Source organism: Archocentrus centrarchus, chromosome 11 (genome assembly GCF_007364275.1).
Source record: "Archocentrus centrarchus isolate MPI-CPG fArcCen1 chromosome 11, fArcCen1, whole genome shotgun sequence".
Taxonomy (NCBI): domain Eukaryota; kingdom Metazoa; phylum Chordata; class Actinopteri; order Cichliformes; family Cichlidae; genus Archocentrus; species Archocentrus centrarchus.
Genome location: NC_044356.1, coordinates 15,107,531 through 15,129,078, shown reverse-complemented (window position 1 = coordinate 15,129,078; position 21,548 = coordinate 15,107,531). Strand labels below are relative to the sequence as shown.

Genomic DNA, 21,548 nt, shown 5'->3' with positions numbered 1-21,548 from the left:
GTGACAGGATTTGGACTCTATTAAACCCTAAGGTGTTTTCAGGTGTGGTTCGCCTAAAAGGACATAACTAAAATAAATAAAGACTACCTCCTCAATTATCAGGTTAACATGCATAAACTTGGTGTCTGTGGATAGGTAAGACATCAGACAATTAAGCATCTGGATCACTGTGACTGGTCTGAGTAAACTGTAATGAACCAAAGAGATAATTTAAAGAAAAAGAGAAAAAATTCCCTCCTAAGTAAGAACCCTTACTCTTTCCTATATTCTCAACATAGTCACAACTTTTAAGGAACATGCAAAGTGTAATACCAGTAGTGCAAAATTTGAATGCTTCATGACAAAACTTGGTGTTTCAAACCATATAAAACGCCACCAGATTTGAAATACCTTGTTTATGATGCCGTATAATGCTGCAACATCGCACTGCAGGAACAGTACAATGAATATCCTGACGGCTGTAATTGAGAACTAGTTATGTAGCCCTATTATTGTATGCGAAAGCTCTCCTCTCTTAAGAAAATGCGGTTTATGATCAAGGAGTTTTTATTATATCATGTATTCAGTGTATGAAACTGAAATTGTTATACGTGAAGGGCGTTTGGTTTATTCGTGCGATTTCTGCGCGGAATTATGTTAAACACCTGAGTTTTACCTTTACGCTGTTGCCACGGCGACCGAGACGCGGCAGCATGTAAGAACCGTAAGAAACAACGTCAGGTGGTTTTGGTTCCCCAGCAACACATAAATAAAACGAGACCACCGCTGCCATATTTCTTATCCTAGCTATTCTGGAAAAAGACGCGGGGAATTATTGGAACACCCAGTAAATCCGATTTTTATTGAGCGAAAACATCTTAGTTTCTCTTAGCGGAACGGTTTATGTCCCAGCACACGGAACCGGTAAAGTTGGGGGCGGAAACCAAATTTATAAACAAAAGTATTGCTTTTTTTTTGGAGGGAGTACAGAACGCGCACGCTGACTGCTTGCTGAGCCCAAGAAGATGTTTAAAAACACATTCCAGAGCGGCTTTTTGTCCATTTTGTACAGCATCGGCAGCAAACCACTTCAAATATGGGACAAAAAGGTAAGTAGCGGCTCAGAACGGAAGCAGGGAACCATATTGTTGGCTTAGCTAGCTAAAACTGGCTAGCATCATGTGCATTCGCGCCGCCTGTAAGATGTTGAATTTAGCGCTGTTTTATTGTTGTGAAGGTATTCTAGATCTATTTCAAATTCAGGATGCGTAGTTCTTGTTGATTGTTTGTAAATGTAACGTGATTACACGGTGGCCATGGAGGCTGTGCTACTAAGCTGCTAACCTGAGTCACACATCAGCATCTGAAGTGTGCGGCCAGTATAATTAAAAAAAAAAAAGTAATTTGACTGAGTCGTTGGTACCAGTTACACATGAGTAGTGCCATTAAATTCTGTTTTATAGACTACCATGTGCGCTAAACAGGACCTTTTCGGATAGCCATTTAAGCAGTGGTGACAAATGATCTGGGATATGAGAGATCTATCCATCCATTTTTCTGCCACTTAGTCCAGGTTGTATGGGCAGCAGTCTAAACTGAGATGTCCGGACTTCCCCTCTCCAGCCGCCTCCTCCAGCTTATCCGAGTGAACATCGGTCCGGTCTCTTGGACAGCCAAGAGACCTAATCTCTCCTAATCTCTCTAGTGGTATTATAATAAGCGTGTCCTGGGTCTGACTTGGGAGCGTCTCCCAGTAGGACATGTCTGAAACGCCTCACCTGAGAGGCGTCCAGGAGGCATACTTGTCAGATGCCTGAACCACCTCAGCTGGCTCCTTTCCTTTCCTTATGGCGGCATAGCGGCTTTACTCTATGGGGCCAGCTGAGGCCCTTGCTAATGACCGAGCTCCTCACCCTACTGAGCCTACTCTACTGAGCGGTGCCTCCAAACCTCTATAATGAGAACAAAATCAAGGGAAATGGCTCCCCTGCACAGGATATCGTTACCGGGGCCCCACCCTCAATCCAGGCCTCAGGAGTGTACTCTTGGGAGAGCACCTCCCACAAGCAGGTTCTACTGTGGGATCATCAGTCACAGGAGGGGCCGCAGGGGTTTGTGGATTGGTCAGTGATCAGGGGCAGAGTTCCTGACAGTGCCATCCCTGGTTCATGAATCTGGCTTTACATATGAGATATATCTTCTTCTCTCACTTCATTTTTGAGTTTTGTTTATGCATCACATCATGCAGCAGACTCAAAGGGCCTTACAGTCTATGCATCATACAGCTCTGTAAAACCTGTCAGAAATGTCTTTTTGATTTCTCCTTTTAAAATAAGAAAACTAATCTATTTCTGCATTTGCACAGGTGAGGAATGGTCACATAAAGAGAGTCCCGGACAATGACATACATTCAAATGTGCTGGAGATTGAGGGGGCAAACGTCAGGTGAGTTGTCTGTTTATATATTAATCAACTGTCAGTTCTGCAATATGTACAGCACATACACAGGATTGAAATGTAATTTCTCACTGACCCACTGTGTGCAACTAGAATGAATCAAAAATAAGATAAAAATAGAGTCCTGTAAGAATATGAGATACAGGAAATAAATGTGAGGCATCAAACTATAAACATAAATTACACAAGGTATATTAAACAATTGCAATACAATTTTTGCTGTCTGTGTATATGAGGTGTACAGGGATTCTTAAAGTTATATACATTATTGCAGTTATTTGTATAAAAATATTAAGTATAAATAAATTATTATTAATCTGGGATGTGGCCCACTAAATTCAAATGGAAAACACAGATTGAGACAGATTTCTCAGTACCGTAGAAATGATACTGCTTGGTTATTGTTCACACATTAACTACTTTGTAGAAATGTTAAGAAATGCATACAAAACCTACATAATCAGCAAAAGCACCACTGAAATGAATTGTAAACCAGATTATAAAGAAGTAACTTGCACTATATTGCCAAAAGTATTCACTCATCCTTCCAAATCATTGGTGTTTCAGTCACTTCCATGGCCGCGAAAAGCAATCAAGCACCTAGGCATTCAGACTGCTTCTGCAAACATTTGTGAAAGAGTGGGTCGCTCTCAGGAGCTCAGTGAACCATGATAGGATGCCACTTGTGCAACATGTCCAGGTGTGAAATTTCCTTGCTACTAATATTCCACAGTCAACTGCTCTTGGTATGATAATAAAGTGGAAGGCATTGGGAACAACAGCAACTCAGCCACAAAGTGGTAGGCCACGTAAAATCACAGAGCAGTGTCAACAGATGCTGAGGTGCATAGTGCACAGAGGTCACCAACTTTCTGCAGTCAATTGCTACAGACCTCCAAACTTCACATGGCCTTCAGATTAGGTTGAGAACAGTGCCTAGAGAGCTTCATGGAATGGGTCTCCATGACTGAGCAGCTGCATCCAAGCCTTGCAAGCTGCTACCATCCAAGCAGTGGAGACGTGTTCACTGGAGTGACGGATCACGCTTCTCCACCTGGCAATACGACGAACGAGTCTTTTACTCTTAACGTGTTCCTGGGGTGACCATATTAAGGATTTCCGCTCTCTTTGACACTGTACAGAAGAGAGAGATGGAAACAGCCTGAAGCCTGAGCTTTTGGCTCACGGGGTTACTTGTGCATACTCTGACCTCACAGATAAATGACATAATGACATATTTAACAGTATCCATGTGCTATTTTTGAAAATGTTGTGTTATAAGGTTAACAAGCTTTAGCCTACATCCTGCAGTCTTTACACTACTATATTCTATACTATACTCTTTATGTTATGTTTTAGGACACAAATTGATTTGCTTTCTTTAATATTTTTGTCTTGTTTACCGCTTCATCAACTCTCTCCTCCCTATAGCACCACTTACATAACGTGTCCTGCGGACCCTAAAAAGACGCTGGGGATCAAGCTTCCCTTTTTGGTGATGATCATTAAGAACCTCAAGAAGTATTTCACATTTGAAGTCCAGGTACAGACACATCAGACATGAGTAGCGGATATAGAGTAAGGGCTGGGATTGTATCAGAGACCCATTCTCTACGTGTCTCCATATCTCTCTCTCAGGTGCTGGACGATAAAAACGTTCGCCGGCGCTTTCGAGCAAGTAATTACCAGAGCACGACGAGAGTGAAGCCCTTCATCTGCACCATGCCCATGAGGCTCGACGACGGCTGGAACCAGATTCAGTTCAACCTGTCGGACTTCACCAGGAGGGCCTATGGAACAAATTACACAGAGACGCTGCGTGTACAGGTTAGTGCACAGATGAGGAACCTGCTGTCTCCGGGTGCTGCTTGGACTGGTGTGACTATAAGATCTCTATAGTAAGAATTTTAAATGTTATTCCCTTTTCTCTTTTTACTGTCTGCCCACCCCCCCAGATTCATGCTAACTGTCGGATACGGAGGGTGTATTTCTCCGACAGGTTATACTCTGAGGATGAGCTCCCAGCAGAGTTTAAACTCTACCTGCCTGTCCAGAACCAGAAGGCCAAAGTGAGTACGCTCCTCTATGCGTATGAACGATCAAACAGCATTACAGTCACATAAAGTTATCTATCAAATGAAGTTATCTAACACTAACACTTGTCCATTTGTTTCTTGCAGCAGTAGAGTTTCTTGGCCTGCGCAGTTCCCCCCAATGTCACAAATTTAACTCCAAATCACAACATATGAGATTAAAACAGTGGTAACATTTATGGAGCTAAGATTTTTAGTTACTCTTACCATGTTAATTTACAATATTCATAGCGATCATTTTGTTTGTTTTTTTTATATTTGTTTCTTCATAAAACAAATATCTATAAAAATAATGGATGCTGAGATAAAAGCCTTTAAGTGAACATTATCCTGCTTTTGCTTGTTTGTTTTAGGTGGGCTTTTTCTTCTTGACGTGTTTCATTTCTTCAGCGATTATTCTGTTTTCTTCAGATGTATTTATTACCTGTGTTGTTTGTTACAAGGTTGTAATAAAGTTTTTTGGGAAAAAATATACATATTGTCACGCTTTCTGTTATCACGGCAACTGAGATACGTTAATTAATTGGTTTGGTTCCCCGACAACATGATAATAATGAAAACTTATTTAGGAAAGATTCAGTGTATACAATTAATTTGTGTAGACAAATGAACTTTAAAGTAATCCAGTATTGGAAAAAATTGTTTTGAGTGGCATCTTGGGTTACTTTCTGCTCAGTAGTGTTTTCATGGACTGTGTCCTCAGTTTTGAGTTGATGGATGGATCAAAAGATATCAGCTGCACACTTGTAATGAAGGACGCCTACCATAGACATCTTGGATGCAAGTAGGGGGTTCAGGATAATCTTCTGTGTTTCATTAGACAAATGTACAAGTCCATTCATTAGATATAAATTATTTTTATTAACACAAATACCTTCAAGTCAAAGTTCATGAGAATGATTTGCATTTACAAGATAATCTTTTGCTTCACTTTGGATTTCTTCACAAAGCGCGAGTAAAACTATCAATACATTCATTTTACATATTACATATTGCATCCCATAACATGAGCTCATTGGAGAAACACCTCTTTGACTGCTCTGGACTACACTAACTCACTGGCCAGCTTTTTATTCTTTCGATCTATTGCCCTCATGTATTTTTATTTATTTATTTTTTTTTTAAGTTGTCCTCACAGAAGCCCACATTATTTAGATACATGGTTTGTAAATGTTGCAATAATTTTGTTCTACCTAAAAAATAAAATGTTACTACTCAGATGTTTACTCTGTGGCATCACACAATAACCACTTCTCACGTCTGACAAAACTCAGTTTTGACAGAACTGGGTCACATCTGTTGAAACGTTTGAAAGATATTTTTAAAAAAAAGGTCGTTTGTGCACTGAAATACTAAAAGTGATCAGAATGATGCTTCACATTTGTGTGTGTGTTTTTTTAATGAGATTTTGCAAAATATTTCAGTTACATTTGAGCTTAGTGCAATAAATCTTAGGCTCACAAATCATCACACCATGGAAAGCAGGCCACTTGCTACACAGATTACAGTTAAAATACTTTTCCTAGATTCTGTGTTTTTTTTTTTGTTTTTTTTTAAGTATTTGGCATCAAAACTAGTGGCATATTTTTTTTTTTTTAGATGCAAGCATATTTTTTGTTTTACAGGAGGCACTTGTATTATTCAAAAAGGAATGCCAACACTCAGTTCAATAACTGGTGCTCTTGGACAGTTTTTTCCCCTGAAATATGATCAAAAAGGAAAGAATACAATGCTTTAAAAAAAAAACAAAAAAAACAAAGCAAAAAACCCCAAAAGGCTCCAATCTGACACTTAATCCTAAGAACATCTTCCTACATTAACTTACGGTATGTTATCCATACTGGCAGTAGTGTCATGTTCTGACAAAATCCCACTCAAACCAAGAAAGAGATTCAACAAACTCAGTAAAGCATCCACTGTGATTTCAACTCGTTTAAAAAAAAAAAAAAAATACAGCTTCCGTTTTACCTTTAAACAAAAATGTCGACAAGCAAATTACAGAACAAAGAAATCGAAGCATAACCTCATTTTCTTTACATGACTGATATAACAAAGAACGCATTCATAGAAATCTATTGCTTCAGTTAACTGCATGCATCTCGAGTGCAAAAAACATTCATTGGTTCAAACAGGCAAATCAAATACTGCAGGAAATCATCAACAAAATACCACAAGTTATTTCAAGATGGCACAGTCAAATATACAAGCAACAATGCAAAAATATAAAAGACTGACAGCTCAAATGCAGCGCAGACACAATATGATAAAGCCAGGGAAAATAAACCTGCAGCACGTGCAATTGATTGGTTGCATTTGTTCGAGAATGATACAAATAAATCCACATCAATGTATTTGTGCTGCTGAGTCTTTTTGGAGAGGAATCCTCACTTCTTACAATTTCATACCTTCATACATGTTTAACATTTTAATATACTGTGACTGTGGTCTGTCAAGTCCTGGTCAACCAGGATGTTGGGCATTAGCTTGTTAAAGTATACTGGCTTTAACATTTAAAAGTGCCTTTAGATATACAAAGAGTGAATCCTCAGCCCCCAGTATAGCAGCCACATTTTCATATTCTGTCTATGGAGGCAGGATCCTGCTCTAGCTTGTGCTCGCTTGGCAGTGTGGTTCACATTTGTTACACCTGTGCACTCTTAGACATTCACAACTCAGGAGGAGTATGAGTTTTTTAGTAGTCTTCCCACTTTTAAATGACTGTATTAAAGCAGAGGAGTCTTTTTTTTTTTTTTTTCTTCAATGCATCTAACCTTTGAGCCAATGAACAGTAGATTAAACCTTAGCACCACATATTTGCTTTTGTACAGTGGGTTGCAAAGTTGGAGGCTGATAAGAGTGCAGTGTGAGACTAGACAAAACACTTAAATATCCAAGATCATTTCCTGTTGGTTCTCTGATGTGCAAAAATAAAGTCACAACTTTCGTGCCATTGCTGTCACAGCTTCATAAACATTAAGTTGCCATCATTTTCCCTGAACCTGCTCTATAATCTCAATGGCTTGTCCCGCAGGCTGGTGTGTGCATGTAGGAGAATGCATATGTCTATCCTGTGCTATGTAGTGCTCCCGTAATGAATGACATAGTAGTCATGGACGTACATCAACACAGCAATGGGCTGTCCGATGATGAGTGAGATCCACACGGCTGCATTGCCGTAATTTCCATTTAGGAAACGACTCACAAACCAAGCCAGAGGAACCTGAAGGGTTTAAAAGGTCAGAGGTGAGTGAATGCGTATGCCTCGGTGTAAAATAAATAAATAAAAGTTTGGAGAAAATTTAGTCTCACCTGAGCCATCATTCCCATGAAGGCCCACAGTCTGAACATCTTCAAAGGAATACTCACCAGGTACTGAGGAAAGAAATGAACTGTGTAAACATGGGGACTGAGAAGTTGCACTTCTAACATTAACACCAGATGCTAGCACATCTTTTTTCAGTTCCTGTGTGCATACTGGTGCTTTTTTTTTCTCCTGAATTGCTGCCTTGATCTGGGAATAAAACATTTAGGATAAACGGTCTGTTTCACATACAGAAGTTAAAGCAAAGATCAGAGGTGTTTGAGGCTGATTTATCAGACAGCGCTTTATGTCACACAGACAGACTGAATGTTGCTGGATTACCTCATGGAAGAAGGCAGAAACCAGGAAAACAGCAGTCTGAGCCAGAAACTTGTTCACCCCCTTCCTCAACATTGGCTTATAGAAATGTCTATAAAACAAAGACAGACACAGACACACAAATTATTCCTGACCTTTATATTTAAATCTGGATTACTACATATGCAGTATGAGGATATGAAGCCAACCAATGAAACCCTTTGGCAATGCTGAAAACAACAACATCAAAAATCCCATTACAGACAGTTTGGTGCTCACCTCAGGCACCACTTGTGCACTGGGATGTTCCAGTTGGCCCAGAAGTATGTGACAGTCTCAGAATTCCTGAAATCAAGGACCGATTGAGGAAAACACTCTTTGAAACGTACGCGACAAATCTGTTGCATTTGGACATCACCATTACCTCTGCTAAGAAGACATATTAAACTAACAGAAACTGAAGAAGCAAAAACTAAAGATTAAAGGAAACTGCACTGAGGATGTGTACTTGACGACTAACGGTATGGTTTGATGACTCACCACCAGTCTCTGTAGAACTCCCGGTCTCCAAACTGCAGCAGCTCTGCCACAAAGTTCAGAGAGGAATGAAAAAACCAATAGAAGAATATTAACCATATTAGATGGTTAGGAACCTGGGAAGAGGAGGAGGGAGGAGAAAAGGAGAGAGAGGAAAAGGTGTCTAGGTTGGTAAGGCTGAACTACTGTTTACTAACCACTTTTACTACTAGTAATAATAATAATAAAGAAATACAACTGCAGAGAACACCAGGATTTTTTAAAATTTAGATTAATTTGTTCTCTCCATAAATTACAAAAATCACTGATGTGCAGTCTTGATACTCACAGCTAGTTTCAGCAAGCGTTCCACCATCCTAGAAAAGTCCATTTCCTTAAAAAAAAACAAAAAAAACCAAAACAAATAAATTGATACTTTTTCTTTATAAGACAGCACTATTTACCGGTAACTGTTTATTGACTCTTGCTTTATTCCTACAGCGATTCCTGTTTTTATTGAGACAAATTTTGAGAAGTTCTAAGAGATGCAGTGAGTGCCTCTGTGTATCTACGCACCTGGAATGGTTTCATTGAGTTCTGAATAGTGGGGACCATCCACTGGAAGACATACACTTGGGTTACTTTTTTGTGTTGTTTAAAAATTTCTACAATATAATCAAAAGAAAAATGTTCCAACTAGGGCTGTCACAACTTTAGATGTACACTAAATGATCCAAAGGAATGATAAATATGCAATATCCACACTGCAGAAATTATAAAAAACATAATCCCTAAATATATTTACTGCAGGCAGCATTTTGTTACTTTAGTGTGTGGCAATGTGAATGGAGTGGATCCATGTGGCACATGCTTTAACAGGCATTCCAAAGTGACTAAAGTGAAAAGATACTATAGCCAAAAAAAAATAAAAATATATAAACAAATCTACCCAGTTCAATCAGTATGAACAAATAATACTGCAGTTTGCAGTCCAGCTTAGCAGATCTATACCCTTATAGCGTGATGCCCCGTCACTTATTTAATGTGTGCAGTCAGTGTGCAATCAGTATGTAGTTATGTGTCATGTAAATATTCTACATACCTGCTGTATTAATCCCACCAACAACTGCATGAGGAAAAGCTGCAAGAAAAGAGCAAGTTAAGATTTAAACTAAACATCCATGCATGCATCTCCTCCTCTGTGATCATGATTCATTTTCTGCTATCTTAATTAGGTTGCTGACTCAGATATTGGGAAAATGTTTGTGATCGTTTCCTCTCACCATTTCAAAAAGTCTTCTTATCAGAAACCTTTTGCGTATTCGTGGAGACCGTGGGAAGTTGAGCTGATAGCAGAGAGTTGGCGCAAAGACAAAGTAGTACATGTCTAAAGACAAACACACAAACAGGTCATCTCAGCATGTCACATATTAATGGCTCAATGCTACACTTTCTGATTTTGATATTAGAATTTCTGAATGTTTAACAATTAAGGAACTCAGCTTCATTTAAAATTTTAGACTCTTCCACACACCCTCACAATACGTTTAGGTGCGCCAGGTCTGTCCAGCATCTTCCCCCGCCACCTGATCCAACTCACCACCAGGTGGTGATTAGTTGACAGCTCAGCTCCTCTCTTCACCCGAGTGTCCAAAACATACGGCCGCAGATCTGATGATACGATTACAAAATCGATCATCGACCTGCGACCTAGGGTGTCCTGGTGCCATGTGCACTTATGGACATCCTTGTGTTCGAACACGGTGTTTGTTATGGACAAACTGTGGTTTGCACAGAAGTCCAATAACAAAACACCATTCGGGTTCAGATCGGGCAGGCCGTTCCTCCCAATCACGCCCCTCCAGGTCTCACTGTCATTGCCCACGTGAGCGTTGAAGTCTCCCAGCAAGATCAAGGGTGCTGGAAAGGAGGGTGCGTCCGTTAGTCGAACCTCGGATCCAGGAAGAACAATGCGGTTTTCGTCCTGGTCGTGGAACGCTGGACCAGCTCTTTATCCTCTCAAGGATATTCGAGTGTGCACGGGAGTTTGCCCAACCAGTCTACATGTGCTTTGTGGACTTGGAGAAGGCATTCGACCGTGTCCCTCGGGGTGTCCTTTGGGAGGTTCTGCGGGAGTATGGGGTGTCTGGCCCATTGTTGCGGGCCATTCAGTCCTTGTACAACCACAGTGAGAGCTTGGTCCGTATAGCCGGTAATAAGACGGATTCGTTTCCTGTGGGTGTTGGACTCCGTCAGGGCTGCCCTTTGTCACCGATTCTGTTCATAATTTTTATGGACAGAATTTCTAGGCATAGCCAGGTGGTGGAAGGCTTCTTCCTTGGTGGCCTCAGAGTCTCATCTCTGCTTTTTGCAGATGATGCGGTTCTGTTGGCTTCATCAGGGGGGGGCCTCCAGCTCGCAGTGGAACGGTTCGCAGCCGAGTGTGAAGCGGCTGGCATGAGAATCAGCACCTCTAAGTCTGAGGCCATGGTCCTCAGCCGGAAAAGGGTGGAGTGCCATCTCCGGCTCAGGAACGAGTTCTTGCCTCAAGTGGAGGAGTTCAAGTATCTCGGGGTCTTGTTCACGAGTGACGGGAGAAGGGAACGGGAGATCGACAGGCGGATCGGGGCTGCTTCTGCAGTGATGCGGACACTGCACCGGTCCGTCGTGGTGAAGAGGGAGCTTAGCGTAAAAGCGAAGCTCTCGATTTACCGGTCGATCTACGTTCCTACCCTCACCTATGGTCACGAGCTTTGGGTAGTGACCGAAAGAATAAGATCGCGAATACAAGCGGCAGAAATGAGTTTCCTTCGAAGGGTGGCTGGCCTCTCTCAGAGATAGGGTGAGGAGCGCGGCCATCCGGGAGGGGCTCAGAGTAGAGCCGCTGCTCCTCCACATCGAAAGGAGCCAGTTGAGGTGGCTTGGGCATCTGATTAGGATGCCTCCTGGCCGCCTCCTGGGGGAGGTGTTCCGGGCATGTCCCACCGGGAAGAGGCCCCGTGGTAGACCCAGGACACGCTGGAGAGATTATGTATCTCGGCTGGCCGGGGAACGCCTTGGGGTCCCTCCAGATGAGTTGGAGGAGGTGGCTGGGGAAAGGGAACCCTGGGCTTCTCTGCTTAGGCTTCTGCCCCCGCAACCCGGCCCCGGATAAGCGGAAGAAAATGGATGGATGGATGGATGGATGGACTCTTCCACACTGCAGCCTGTATGATTGTACTGTTCTGAGAGGGAATCCTGTATCTACACAGGACTACTGGGGCTGGCCCAGGTAAACTACTCTGACATTAAGTTAATATTTTTATAACAAATGTTTTGTCCCACTGATTTCCTCTGTTGATAATAGTGTCAGTCTGCACTAATGGTGCTGTCAGTTACCTCTGTGTGTGAGGTTGCCTGGGTAGGAAACACTGGCGTGAACTGCTGACCCGTTGGATTGTGCCACAATTGGACCTTTGGGGGAGAAAAAAAAAAAAGCATCATCTAGTACTTTTTCCCAGCTATCATGTTTTATTAAAATGACTTGAAACCACACAAAGCTACTCAAGCTAAAACTGTTATGTTCAGTTTATTCATTTATATAGCTCCAATTTACAAACGCCACTGAAAAAGTGGCAGAAACTGAGCTGCACACTTCACTATGCCACCACTAGATGGGAGTATAAGCAAAGTAGTGCAATAAAATAAAATATTATGTGCAGAGCTCTGTGGGTATGAATCATCTATTCAATTCATTCTCAGATATGAGTTGTTTTTCTGACCTTAGTCATGATGAGTCAGCAGCCCAGCAGTGCTGGTGTTGATGTACTTACATGAATATGACCGTGTCATTTTTTTGGCTTTGGCTTGTCTGATTTCCCTGCACCACTTGTTGGATTCCATGTAGGAGTACAGTTTGAGAAACAGCACTGTGTAGATCCCTAAGGAGAGCACACCACCCACTGACACACACACACACACACACACACACACACACACACACACACACACACACACACACACACACACACACACACACACACACACACACACACACACCATTAGCTAACTTTAATAAATGACACAGTATATGAAAGGAGCATATTTGGGTGTGTACAAATGGCCATTCAAGTCATCTTCACCTTACAATTCTTGACATTGTTGTTATAATTTTATTGTTATTTTCTAAGCAGAGGACCCGCTGCTCTTGTGTTAGCATTAGAAAATATCATGAGTATGTACCTGGTGTGATGGAGGTCACAGTGAGGACTGAGGCTGAAGGAAAGATCAACAAGGATGTCAGGTTAAACATGTGAAGAATCAGCCCTGTGGTTTCAGAGATGGTGACCTAGAAAGAATCAAAGACAAAAAGAGATGTAATATTGTCAGTGTAAGACCTTTCATCACGGTCTCTTGATGCGCTTTTAGTATTTTGTCTCTTAAGGAACTGTGCAATCTAATCTGGATCTGCTTCTTATCAGAGCTGAGAGCAGGTATAAAAAGAGGTGGTGCTGTGATGCTGAATTTACTTTGAAAACTCTGTAAAGCACCCGTTTCAAGCAAAAATGGAAGATCTCAGAATGACAACCTTCTAATCAAACCCACTTTCTTTGTACTGTAAGAAAACTGTTATCACACCAACACATTGGCTTAACTGAGGTTAAAGAGTCCCAAAAGCATCACGAGTTAAATGAAAATGTAATCCAACATAGAAAAACACATCTGTGTTACTGTAAGGACTTACCACAGCCAGACGCCTCTCTATGTGCAAGGCTGCTAAGATGAACACATTGGACACTAACAGGCAAAAACAGAGAAAAAGCTTTGTGAGAAACTATGGCACAAAGATGTGAATCATGATTCTGTTACACCATTTATAGAAAACAGAAGAACTTCAAAGGAGATTTTGAAGAGCAAGATTCAGATAACACCTTGTTCAGTTCTGCTTTCCATAAATAGAAATGCTTATTTCACCTTAGTGCTCATTTGCTGTGCTGTACCGATAAAGACAGACTGCGTCAAAAATCAGCTGTATTCAAATAAATAAAATGTGAACAATCAGCATAATATATACAGAGGTTCACATGAACTACACTTCTATGAGGCATGGATCTATTCGGGCCTTTTGGGAGCAGATTTGAAACTGCTAATACCCATTAGCAATGACTAATAAAATAAGTAAATTACTCATTGTTTTATCTGTGTGGGAAAAACAACTACAAACCACATTTACAGCATCAATCCTAAAGTCAGAAATGACCAAACAGCTGCAAGTCTTTCACCGTGTGACGTAAAATAAAGGCTCCATACCAATGATCAGGCATGCTGCTGGCCAGCTATAAGGGTCCTTTAAGAAGAGGGACACTACTTGGATAGGGTCTACCAAGATGCCATACCTGGAGAAGGAAGAGAAATACATATTACAACTAGAAGAAGTCACCTCTTAAAGGGCTGCAGGAAGCTGGAGCCTGTCCCGGCTGAGATGGCACGAGAGGTGGGGTACAACTTGGAAATATGTTTAACAATCTCATGTCATAAACTGTTGCTGCAGTACAGGTATCTTAAGTTGTTTTGGCAGGAAGCACTTTCAATTCTTGATGCATGTAAGCTCTTGATGATTAAAATATATTATTTAAAAAAACCCTATGTGATCAAATCAGGAGGAAATGGAAGTGACAATAATGATGTGCAATAACAGCATGAAGTGCTCAGGTACCAGACCACTCTTCTTTCTTTACAGGTAGTTAGTATATTCTGTTTTCCTAAATTATTCTATTTCATTTGTAAATGTACACTGTACATAGTTTCTTTTGAAACTTGCACTGGAGGGACCTCAGAATCTGAATTTCATTACTGTCATGTTTTACATGAGAAGACTGACAGTAAAGCTTTTGAATCATAACAGCGACACAAATGTACGTTTGTGCTTGTAGGTGCATACTCACTTTATAATGTTCTCTAAGAAAAGTCGTGCATTACTCAGCACCTGAGAAAGAACAAAACATGACAACAATATTAAATAGACTCATACAAAAGAAATATTATATACTTTAGAGTTTTAAGTTGCTTTGTATCTAACCATTCATTAAGGTGTTCTTTGTTTAAAAGCAAAAAACTGCTTGGCTATAAATCTGGTCTTTCAACCTGCACATGTAACTGTTTGCTTATACACGTGGAAGCAGTTATCCAAATCCAGAACAAAAACACATCTATTCTTATGCAGAGGCAACTTACTGAGAGACGGATAATAGAAATATAAATGTTACATTCTGAGTTATAAATAGATTAGATCCCTCTGAAAGCTAAATTTAGCGACATGTTCCTGTGGTTCATGTTGACACCCTGCTGAGGCTCACTCTGATAGAAAGTCAAGCAAAACAATTTTATGTTCAAGTTCAAGGTCCGAGTCAAGCTTCATCTCAGTCATTGGCTATCTGAGATTCTGTGAGATAAAACTAGACTTTGCACAATTTAGGTAGGCAACAGTATGCATGGTATCTGTATATTTCTAGTTCATTTTAATGGCAGCCACATTCAATTTGTGAGCTAGTTAAGATAATGAGGACAGTTAGTGTATGACACATAATGGGGTCACACTGCAGTGCTTATCCCCAGTCGATTGCCAAAACCCTGCAGCAATGTGATTTTGTCTGTAGTCCAAACCAGTAACCTTTACCTCAGTAACCTACAGCACAGTCAAGAGGAGACCTCTGCAACATGTTGCACATTTAATGGAGCAATGGCCTCCACACAACATTTGTATAGAACATTGCAACATTGAAGATTTTGCAATTTGCCTTTTTTTTTTTTTTTTTTTTTTTTTTTAAACTTTACAAACTTCCACTGAGGGACCTCATGGTGAGAGTGAGATGATGAACCAACATCTGTGCCATTACTTACAGGAAAAGCCAACTCACAGGCCCTTTCAGACTGTAAGGCAACAGGGGTGTGTGTAGGACCCACTGGACTGAAATAATTTTTTGACAGCTTCAACTGCATCAGTTCCAAGTGCCACAAACAATAACAGCGGAGAGTACCGAGATGGCTGCTGCACTGCTTCTTTTTTCTTTTACCCTTCATAACTTTAGAGAGAAGACTGTATCTGAAAGAGGAGATTGCTGCTTTTTTGTTGTTTTTGTCTTCTCTAACTAGTCAGCTGGTAGCTTTTCAGAGGTGCCCACCCCAGTGTAGGGTTTTTTTTTTCCCCTTCTGTGAAAACCACCATGAAAAATAAAGGTCCTGCAGAGGCAGCTCCTCTGTAGGACCTTTTAAGAGGGTATGCACTTCCTCCTCAAGTGGATATGCACAAACGCAAGGGGCACCCATACATGGCCTGTGACTCCCTGCAGTGGAAAAAAGGCCTACTGTGTCTTTTCTGTCCTCACTGTGCACAGAAAGGTCAATGTGAAAAGTCAGATACAAATCAATACTCTGATGAAATGTTTGAGTGGTATAAAATAATTACAGATGATAATATTTTAGAGGAAATATCCACTGCACTGTTAAAATTAAAAACTTTTAATAAGTTTGATGTGTCTGTGGGACTTTTGACTTTCATGTTGTGTGTGTGTGTTTTATTATTTTATTATTATGTTTTGTTTATTTTTCTCTTTTTCTACCAACACCAACTGACCTGGAGTGCTGTAATGAAGGGGTCGGGGTGTGTGTGTGGACATTTTTGATATGTTGTGTTTTGCCTGTTATTTTGTGTTAAATGTTATAAGTAACAAGGCATGGATGCTTTGGGATGCCTGCATATACAGTTTCCACAAAACACATCTAATCTCTCGTCTCCAGAAACATGCACTTCTACAGCTGACATTTTAGGAATTTATCTGATAGTCCTTGTTATCAAGGGCAAAGTACACAGCTTACTAAATATACAGACACACACTCACACACACTTAAGGCTCTGGGGTTCCACTTCACACTCTTACAGCCTAATCCCAAAGCTTCCTCTGAAGAATGTTTAAAGTGAGCAATGTCAGCTGTCCATGTGGTGACCACAGAGTGAAGGACGTGGCTGTCATGGCAATCTAAACTTTCAAAGATGGGATTAATCCTGTCATAGAACCACACACACACACACACACACACACACACACACACACACACACACACACACACACACACACACATATATTCAATAACACAGGAAAAAAAAAAAAACTACATAGATGCATAAGCTGCAGACCAACATAGACAAATAATCTCCATGAGAGCAATCATGCAGGGTACATCTACAACCACATATGCAAACCTCAGACACATAAACACTCACACAGAAGGACATACACGGTCAGTTTCAATTTCACGTGGATTACAGCTAACTGGATATTTTTCATCTACATGTCTATTATAAGACTAACGCTGACAGGATGCTGTGAGGCACTGCAGGCTGTCACTGGAGACAGACAGGCGCACACAGACACGTATTTCCCCCACTGGACTGGGATGGAAGCTCTTGTTTCTTAATGAGGTTAACTGTTCTGAAGTGTCCTCAGCACAGAGGGACATGACATATTTAACTTCAACAGAACAAGTACTACATAGTATGGCAGCTACAATGAATACAATTTTTCCATATGCTGTAGCATACCCTTTCAGTTGTTTTAAAAGGAACTCCTGCTAATATTATTTTCAAATTATCCATGACAGCTCAATATAGCAAGTTTAAGGACTTATGAGCATGAGCCATTGTAAACACGTGAACTTTTTTGGCGTTAATAATAAAAATGTCCCTGCTAGAGCGAGAAAATGCTTAACCTTCAAGGGTTAAACATTTTAGTTCCATTATTAAAACATGTAATTCCTGGCACTAACAATTGAAAGTAAAACAATTATCACAGTAATGGATATGGGTCAAATAGTACTGCATACCTGTAAATGTAGAAGAACTGGTTATTTCTCCATTGTAGTCATACCCATGAAATATACGATACGTAATTCAATAATTCAGTTAGACAGATCCCAGCTAGAGCTAGAGCTAATATTAGTATATTAAATATTAGTATGTTAAATCATATCGCTAAAAATGTCTTAAGATGCAAAATTCAAATTAAATTTTGATTTATTAGTTTCCAAAGGCAATAATTTGGCTCTTTGAGGGCTTACATCTCACACAGATATGAAAAATAAGCTATTTCCATTCATCTTCCATTCTCCTAACTGCCTAAGCTGGGGGGGGGTGTTAATTCCAGCTGTGATTGACAGGCCAGCTGTGATGGACAGGTCACAGTCTATTGCAGGGCTAAGACAGAGACAACCATTCACACCTACTGCCAATCTGAAGTACCAATTAACTTAGCCCATTCATGTCTAAACTGTGGGAATAAGCCAGAGTACCTGGAGAGAACCTATGCAAGTATGGGGAGAACATGCACATGGAGAACTCCGCACTCAAGCTGGCTGATGGATTCAAACCCAGGACCTTCTTTAATTTACACTTTTTTGCTACAAGTCCTAAACAGAAATTAAAATTAACCGCAGCTCATCCGACAGGCTGGAAAGAATGCGGAGAAAATATGGCAAGATCATAGATGCACATTCTGGACTTCAGCCTCCATCTAACCTTTTTGGAAATAAGTATCCACAATTATCTCCAAAATTCTAGGCATCAATATTTCCTCATAATTTTACATGCCGGTATCTTGAGGACTTCCCAGCTGGATTAAATTGCATGGATAAATACCTTCTCAAGGTCCTACTGGCAGCTGGCAAAAAAAGCCATCACATAGTGCTGGCTTCAATGTTTATTAACATTATCAAAATTTTACATACCCTTTACGCAATAAGTCATAAAAAAAAGAAGTGGGAAAGAAAAGGTGGAAGTGGCATTGTTATTTAGCCCTTGAAAGAGATTTACTCTAATCATGTGAGGTCAGAGGTGCTTTGTACGATGTTTATTTATTTAAACAAACAAACAAACAAACAAAAAACAGGACCTTCTTGCTGTGAGAGGAAACAGTGCTAACCACTACATCACCATGCTCAAACAAGCTCACTGAGATTAAACTAACTTAGCAACACACCTTATCAAAATGATAGAAATGTCTACAAGAACTGGCAACCTGGGCCAAAGACAAACCAAGAAATTGAGTTATTATGTGGTTAACCTGCAAGTGTTAAGAGAGATAACACAAAAGTTGACTTATCAGTGTTCTTGCAGACAACAAGTTAATGTGTCACAGAATGTCACTGTAACAACAGGTCTAACAGCAAAGCCCAGAGGGATGTGTACTTTGTGTGGGCTGGTAATTCTGTTTTTATTGCTAGAGCAACTGCCAGAAGCACTCCTGAAAATTCAAATATGCTGCAGTAGTTGGGGATTTTATGTACTGCGGATGGCTGAATGAGAGAGAGTGAGGTACAAAGAGAGAGAGAACAGAGACTAGTGGTAAATAATAAGAATCGTAGTGCATGAGCCGACGAGATTAGAGTAATTCTTTTAGATTATCGTGCATGAGCTTTGTTCGGACGAGTGAGATTTAGCTGAATGAGAGTCTAACCTTCTAAATGTTATGCAGTTTTGGAATGTACTGTGGTTTTACTCACCAGCATGACAACACACCAGTTGAGGATTCCTCTGTAGTTGCTGTAGCCGCTGGCTGAGCTCAAGAGAGACTCCTGTAGATTGTGACATCTGCTGAGCAACACACAGTCGAGAGGTTCCCCGATGAATTTTAGAATATAATCAAGCTATTCCCACTCTTAACTGTCTCACTGTCTCCATGAGCTATGGGGGTGCAATCTCTGATTAGAGCAACAGGATTGATTTTCCAACTCCACCAATAAATAACACATGGAGAAATCCTTTAAAAATCATTACATTTCACAAATGTGACTTCATGCTGAGGACCAACTATGCTGAACTCCACTTATTTAGTGTATTTTTGATGAATTTATTGCTTCTTTCCCTGCTGTAATATACTCAGTAACAATGTAGTATTTCAGTGCATTTTGTGGTATGTATTAATGTGTGTAATCTGACATTAAAGATAATCTCAACCTTCAGTTAGAATGGGAAAAATTATTTTATTCTATACCAGCTTTTAAATAGATGAATCACACTACAGTTAAAAGGTTTAAATAGCATCGCCCTAATCTATCCTTTAGAATACTGTGGCTATTCATAAAAAAAACAAAAAAAAAGGGAACTTTTACACTGGCATGTGTGACTGTGAAACAATGAGTGAGATGCTGTAAAGGAAGGGCAAAGACAGGGGAGAAGACTGTATGTAGGACAAAAGCAAATGGTGAAGAGGTGAGGAGATGGAGCAATAACAACAAGTCAGGAAAACTGGAGAGAGGGCAAGAGGATGGAAAAATAAAGGAAGAGATGGGGGCGGGCAGTTTTAACTGAGTACCAGGACACAAGAGAAACGTGCTGAAATTCATGCAGTCAGTAGTACTGCAGTCATGGTATTGCAAAATCATGTGTCACAGGAAAACACCACTACACTACACTAGCTGGCAGGGGTCCAAAAAAAACCAAACAATAATAAAAAGAAATCACAAATTAGCATTTATCACATTTTAGCAGCTGGGTGTTAGTGTGTCACATGTCCTTGGGATAGTGGTCTTCACATCTTTTGGCCCAATTACAAAGTTGTAGAAATTCCAAGGGGGGCGGGCTTCAACCTAATGAAACGCATGCTTGAAATAGGTGGCCAGATCTGAGGAGTGGGTGTGGGGTCCATGAAAAAGAATGGGTATCTTTCGGGTAAAGCACGGGCTATTGTTTGCTTCAAGGTCCATCAGTCCTTACCTGTTTTTCCTGACACGCCCTGCATACAAACTCACAGCTACACCCACTCCTGTTCAACAAAGGATGCATATTTTGGCCTGACAAATGAGCAAAAGGGTTTGAACTCTAGCTACTGAATGCAAGCAATGAAAGTTTTGTCAGTTTATAAATCTGGAAAAAAATTAACTTCCCAGATCTGTGCCAGACTCTCGCAGACGGCACTCAGAAAAATGCATGCAACGCCGTCAAAGACATGCACGAGAAAGAAGACAGAAACGAATGAGGGCAACTCAAAGGAAAGCAAAGCTTATGAACAGGTCAAGGTGAACTGCCACTTTTCAAGGCACAAGTATTCACCAAAGCATTTTGGGTTTCTGCAAACGAATGTTGGCTCAAGAAGAGCTCAGCCAAAATTAAGCACCTGCTAACCTCCCATGAAAAGGCACTCAGCTAAAGGAAATGTCGAGGAAGAGTAGCATCTCTGCCTAAATTACATATACTATAAATGAAGACGGAAAAAATGGAGAGTATGAAATGTACCCCGCTGCTGACATTTTACCGATAACTTCTTCCGTACGTAACGCTGAACGTTATAACGTCAAAGGTTACCTGAGCCTGTCGTTGATATCTTCCACCGCACTCTTCTGTTTCTTCGGACTGTTTGTGAGCTGCTGGTGGGCCGACTTCCCCGTTTCTCTCTCCACCTTCGCGTTATTGCTTGCATGCTTCTGGACCTTGTCTGCGCTTTTCTCTTTAACGGAACACTGTAGCGGTTTCTCCCCTACCTCTTGCCTCTTGCTCCCGTTGGCTTGCTTCACGCTGGTGATAGTGGTCCTCCTCCGGCGGGTAACGGGCCCTCTCGTCTCGGCTGTGTCGCTCATTTCAGCAGCTTTGATCACGCAGTCTCTACCTGCCCGACATTGCTGGTCAAACTGCCCGCCGCACGTTTTTCTCTCAGTAACTTCACAACAAGAGCTGTATAAACAGCAGCGGGACGCCTTTCTTCCTGGCACGTCAGTGCTGGCAATGAAGGGGGCGTTTCGCCACGACGGCTCAAGGTGCGGTTGTCAGAGGGGTTGCCAGGTCTGTGTTTTCAGCTGACATCCCCCCTCTCGAACTGACGAGCCAATAAACTTCCGGAACAAGCCACTGTTCCACA

The 21,548-nt window shown here is 40.9% G+C and overlaps 2 protein-coding genes across 4 annotated transcripts; one reads left to right on the top strand and one right to left on the bottom strand.

The window, feature by feature from the left end:
• Positions 1-724: 724 nt before the first annotated feature.
• Positions 725-5,001, top strand: cfap20 (cilia and flagella associated protein 20). Of its 3 annotated transcripts, XR_004020569.1 has the most exons (7): positions 726-1,088; positions 2,345-2,424; positions 3,868-3,979; positions 4,075-4,263; positions 4,392-4,505; positions 4,617-4,698; positions 4,883-4,956. XR_004020569.1 is itself a non-coding variant. In XM_030741048.1 (6 exons), the coding sequence occupies exons 1-6, from the start codon at positions 1,005-1,007 to the stop codon at positions 4,620-4,622; spliced, it is 582 nt and encodes a 193-aa protein (XP_030596908.1). In that variant the 5' UTR covers positions 725-1,004; the 3' UTR covers positions 4,623-5,001. The 3 variants fall into 3 exon arrangements, 2 of the variants coding, with proteins under 2 accessions (XP_030596908.1, XP_030596907.1); XM_030741048.1 differs by having other exon boundaries at positions 725-1,088; positions 4,620-5,001; XM_030741047.1 differs by having other exon boundaries at positions 4,617-5,001.
• A 1,074-nt stretch (positions 5,002-6,075) lies between these two features.
• On the bottom strand, positions 6,076-21,472 carry dgat1a (diacylglycerol O-acyltransferase 1a). Its single transcript, XM_030741910.1, has 17 exons — positions 20,999-21,472; positions 19,198-19,285; positions 14,589-14,629; positions 13,954-14,039; positions 13,388-13,440; positions 12,886-12,991; positions 12,477-12,605; positions 12,043-12,117; positions 9,948-10,051; positions 9,767-9,805; positions 9,241-9,282; positions 9,014-9,058; positions 8,689-8,801; positions 8,428-8,493; positions 8,173-8,260; positions 7,839-7,901; positions 6,076-7,749 (listed from the first exon to the last, which is right to left on the bottom strand). The coding sequence occupies exons 1-17, from the start codon at positions 21,268-21,270 to the stop codon at positions 7,603-7,605; spliced, it is 1,557 nt and encodes a 518-aa protein (XP_030597770.1). The 5' UTR covers positions 21,271-21,472; the 3' UTR covers positions 6,076-7,602.
• Between the last annotated feature and the right edge of the window lie 76 nt (positions 21,473-21,548).

Bases quoted from the DNA above. Each gene is read 5' to 3' on its own strand.
- dgat1a (XM_030741910.1), bottom strand. From the start codon at position 21,270: ATGAGCGACACAGCCGAGACGAGAGGGCCCGTTACCCGCCGGAGGAGG. The intron at 12,992-13,387 runs GTAAGTCCTTAC...GATTCTTTCTAG, and splicing joins TAGAGAGGCGTCTGGCTGTG to GTCACCATCTCTGAAACCAC. The intron at 12,606-12,885 runs GTACATACTCAT...TGTGTGTGTCAG, and splicing joins TGTGACCTCCATCACACCAG to TGGGTGGTGTGCTCTCCTTA.
- cfap20 (XM_030741047.1), top strand. From the start codon at position 1,005: ATGTTTAAAAACACATTCCAGAGCGGCTTTTTGTCCATTTTGTACAGC. The intron at 3,980-4,074 runs GTACAGACACAT...TCTCTCTCTCAG, and splicing joins ATTTCACATTTGAAGTCCAG to GTGCTGGACGATAAAAACGT. The intron at 4,264-4,391 runs GTTAGTGCACAG...CCACCCCCCCAG, and splicing joins CAGAGACGCTGCGTGTACAG to ATTCATGCTAACTGTCGGAT.